Source organism: Lactuca sativa, chromosome 2, assembly GCF_002870075.4.
Source record: "Lactuca sativa cultivar Salinas chromosome 2, Lsat_Salinas_v11, whole genome shotgun sequence".
Taxonomy (NCBI): domain Eukaryota; kingdom Viridiplantae; phylum Streptophyta; class Magnoliopsida; order Asterales; family Asteraceae; genus Lactuca; species Lactuca sativa.
The window spans coordinates 50,065,163-50,068,933 of NC_056624.2; the positions used below are offsets into that span (position 1 = coordinate 50,065,163).

The window sequence follows — 3,771 nt, forward strand, 5'->3', positions numbered from 1 at the left end:
TGACCCACCACCTTGAGTGTGCGGCCATGAGGGGGGAGGGGGTGTACGGCCGTACACTCCTCCTAAAGGCGTGTATGGCCCGAAATGCTACTTTACGACTTCGTTAACTCATCCCTAATGTCAACCTTGGTTGTACTCAAGCTTAGAGCACTTAAATGAACCCTTAAACAATGCTAAAAGATAACAGAAATGAGTTTAACATTGATTGAATTGAATAGTTATACAAGATAGAAGTTTCGGGTTGTCACTATATATATATATATATATATATATATATATATATATATATATATATATATATATATATATATATATATAGATATATATATATATATATATATATATATATATATACATATTAAACAAAAAAATTAGTCACAAAAAAAATTAAACCCTATACAGCTGCCTACTTTGCCAAACTTTGACTTATATTATACGTTACACAATGATTGTAACTACACAATTTGATATAAGTAGAAATATCTTAGTAATAATCTATTCATAACTTTCCTACAATTATCTTATAGCATTGTTGTTGCTAACTTGGTAGGACATACCATATAACAATTTCATATATTACATTCGTTATATTCAAATTTAATGTTCTTTTTTATCAAGACGAGATTTTGGTTGCATTCACATTATTTGGCTGTGATATCAACCAATTTAAGAAGAACCAATCAAGGGTAACATCAGTAGCTTTCATTCTTTGAGTGAAGGAATGAAAAAAAATAAGGGATTCCATGAGTCGATCGAAAACGTGCCTTTAGAAGGAATCAGATTCATTCGGTAATCCCTTTATCCTTTCCATGTGCAACAACATTTTTCGGAAGTAATTGAACAATGTTTTCCATTCCTTGCTTCATTAGAGGATATAAAAGATAAGTTTAAAAATTTATTTATATATCATTAAATTGTATCATAACAATGACATGTTTTCTATTGACCACTATTATAAAACCGATTAAAAAAACCAAATGCTCTTTTATGGGTACTCATTCTCTTGTCTCTATATCATCGTCTACAATAGATGACACTTTCGAAATTCGTTCCTTCGCCTTAATTGCCTACACATACAATTGTGTAACCATATTCATCACATGAGCAAGAAAAACGATATAAACAAATGAGTAAATCTAAAAAAAAAAACGAACCTGTTTTTGCCAATCCGTGAGTCCAGTTACAAGAGACAGACACGTCGACTGTATTATCGATCCAATCACTATTCCAATCCAAAGTCCCTTAGCTCTTAAATGTACAGGAAACCCAAGAACAATTCCTGATGGGACCCCAAACAGATAAAATGCCCCTAGATTCACATAAGCTCCTATATGTTGCCACCCACTTCCCCTAGCGATTCCTATAACCATGATGAGACTTCAACAACGATTTTGTAATTACAAATTAGAAATAAAAAGATCACTTACCAGAAATTGTTGCTTGTAGGCTATCTGTGATGATGGAGAGAGATATAAAAGGACTCATTGATGCAACATAACTCACTACTTCGGTTTCATTGCTGAAAGCTTTTCCAATGTAATTACGACAACCAAAAACAGTCGCACTTACTATTATAGCTTCAATGACAATTACAAACATCACTGTGTGAACAGCTAGCTTGGCTGCTTGAGGGTTGCCAGCCCCTAACTCATTTGAAACCCGAGTGCTACAAATCAGATTCTAGAATAAGATTTTTCATTGAAAAGAACAAACGATTTTTGATGGTGTGAAATTATATATACAATACCTTGCGGCTGCTCCAAATCCGTAGGGTATAGTGAAGTGTAATGTCGAGATCGTTAGGCTGATTGGAAAGATAAATGGTATATTTACAACAACTTGTGACATATGATTATATGATTATCATTCATGATTTTTAGAGAGGAAAATATGTCGATTAATGAAAGTTTACCATATGGAAAGAACAGATGTTTCGAGCTTTGCATTCGGTAGCAAACCGGAGAGCAAGATGAGAATTTCCAGTGACCACCATTTGAGGCTACAAAATGTACGTATTAATTGCTATCAAAATCGGTGATCAAATGTGTTTTTTTTAAACGACAAATCTAATCTATCAGAAATTTTATTGTAAAAACATGCTATAGTTTTACCATATCATAACGGCCGATGGGATAGCAAACCGGAAGAATTCCTTGATACCAAGAACGGCGTCCATAGAGATAGTTACACTAGTATTCTTACACATCGATGAGAATTTGAGATAAAACACAATCAAAATCAAATAAAACAAATTCGACACACTAAACGCCAAAGCAGCACCAACGCCTCCCATCTTTGACTTGAACACCAGAGCCCAACAAAGAGGGACATGGAAACATAAAACGACTGCTGAGCTCACCAACAATGGCAAAGTTAAGCTTTGGGTTTGTAGTGATCTAACGAGAGGTTTAACAATGGCACCAAAAAATAAAGCTGGAATGAGGTAGATAGAGTATTTTCGGGCTTCATGGGAGATTTCAGGGTCTTGGTGGATTAGAATAAGGAACTTGTCGAGGAAAATCCAGGAGATGGAGATTGGAATGCAAACCAATAACAATGAGATTATAGCACTGCATGTGTAAATGCCAATTTTGTGGTGTTGTTTGGCTCCAAAAGCTTGTCCACAAAGCGTCTCCAACCCTCCTACAAGTCCTGACTATTGTTTTTTTTTTTTTTTTTTTTTTTTGAATATTCAAAGATAATTATTTTAAAGGATATGAATATATAACTATGTAAAATGTAAAATAAATAAAGGAGAAACTTACAAGAAGACTAAAACCAGTGACATTGGTTAGAGAGGTGGCAATGGCTAGACTAGACAAAGCTAGTTGATCAACATGCCCCACCATGATCACCGCCACCATTTGCATCAAATACTGCAACGCCGCCACAACCACCATGGGTACGGCGATTCGACCCATCTTCTTTACCTCTCGACCATAATCCCCCCATCTTTGCACATCACGTCTCTCCTCCTGCAACTCATCGGCCATTTCCATGTTTCTCTCTCACAACACCATGAAAACAGCCATACATATAGATAATACACAACAGACAAAACAACGGTGTAGTTGGGCAAATTAGGATTCTTATATTACCTGAAATCTGCGTGCAAAATCACGCCGCATGTGCAAAATCGATTACAGACAAGTATAATAACGTTATAATAATATTCAAATCACTAAACTTCCAAAATGTTCCTTATGGTTTTAACATTTTGAATTTAGAACCCCTAACGTTTCTTTTAATCATCAAAGACCCCTGTGATTTAATTTATTTCGCGATTTGTTTCACGTATTGTCTCGTCCACCAGCTCACCACCATTGCTTCTTCTTTGCCGCTACCTCCTCAGGGTTAGATTTTTTGTCGTCCATATTTGATTTTTGATCTCCTGCTTCCATTATAATCGATATGTTCATCTTTTTCTCTTCTTTGCTTATCTGCCATTTTTGACTTGATATTTACAGATTAAGGGTTAGCTCTGAACCTCTTGGGTCTAATTGATTGATACGATACGATTAATCGTTTTGATTTTGAATCAATCGGTTTGATTTATATTTTTGGGATTAAATGGTTTTGATTTCATGTTTGATTACTATACATGCAAATAAGGTTTCTGAATTAGAGCAGTAAATTGGGGACTTTGATGATGCTTCCTCTGACTTCCAGTTATTTACATTTACGATATACAAAATTCGCAATACATTTGTCATAATTTCTACTTGATTTCGTGACTCATGAAACTACGATTGAAGATTAGGTAAATTAATG

At 34.8% G+C, this 3,771-nt stretch overlaps 1 protein-coding gene across 1 annotated transcript; it reads right to left on the reverse strand.

Annotated features, from left to right (window-relative positions):
• Positions 1-875: 875 nt before the first annotated feature.
• Positions 876-3,209, reverse strand: LOC111879916 (protein DETOXIFICATION 14). The gene is made up of 7 exons (XM_023876345.3): positions 2,766-3,209; positions 2,112-2,656; positions 1,913-1,999; positions 1,748-1,804; positions 1,428-1,666; positions 1,155-1,360; positions 876-1,067 (listed from the first exon to the last, which is right to left on the reverse strand). The coding sequence occupies exons 1-7, from the start codon at positions 2,997-2,999 to the stop codon at positions 996-998; spliced, it is 1,440 nt and encodes a 479-aa protein (XP_023732113.1). The 5' UTR covers positions 3,000-3,209; the 3' UTR covers positions 876-995.
• Between the last annotated feature and the right edge of the window lie 562 nt (positions 3,210-3,771).

Excerpts from the sequence above, each read along its gene's own strand:
- LOC111879916 (XM_023876345.3), bottom strand. The coding sequence starts at position 2,999 with ATGGAAATGGCCGATGAGTTGCAGGAGGAGAGACGTGATGTGCAAAGA. Across the intron at positions 2,000-2,111 it reads CCATCGGCCGTTATGATATG|CCTCAAATGGTGGTCACTGG; the intron begins GTAAAACTATAG and ends TACATTTTGTAG. Across the intron at positions 1,361-1,427 it reads CCTACAAGCAACAATTTCTG|GAATCGCTAGGGGAAGTGGG; the intron begins GTAAGTGATCTT and ends TCATGGTTATAG.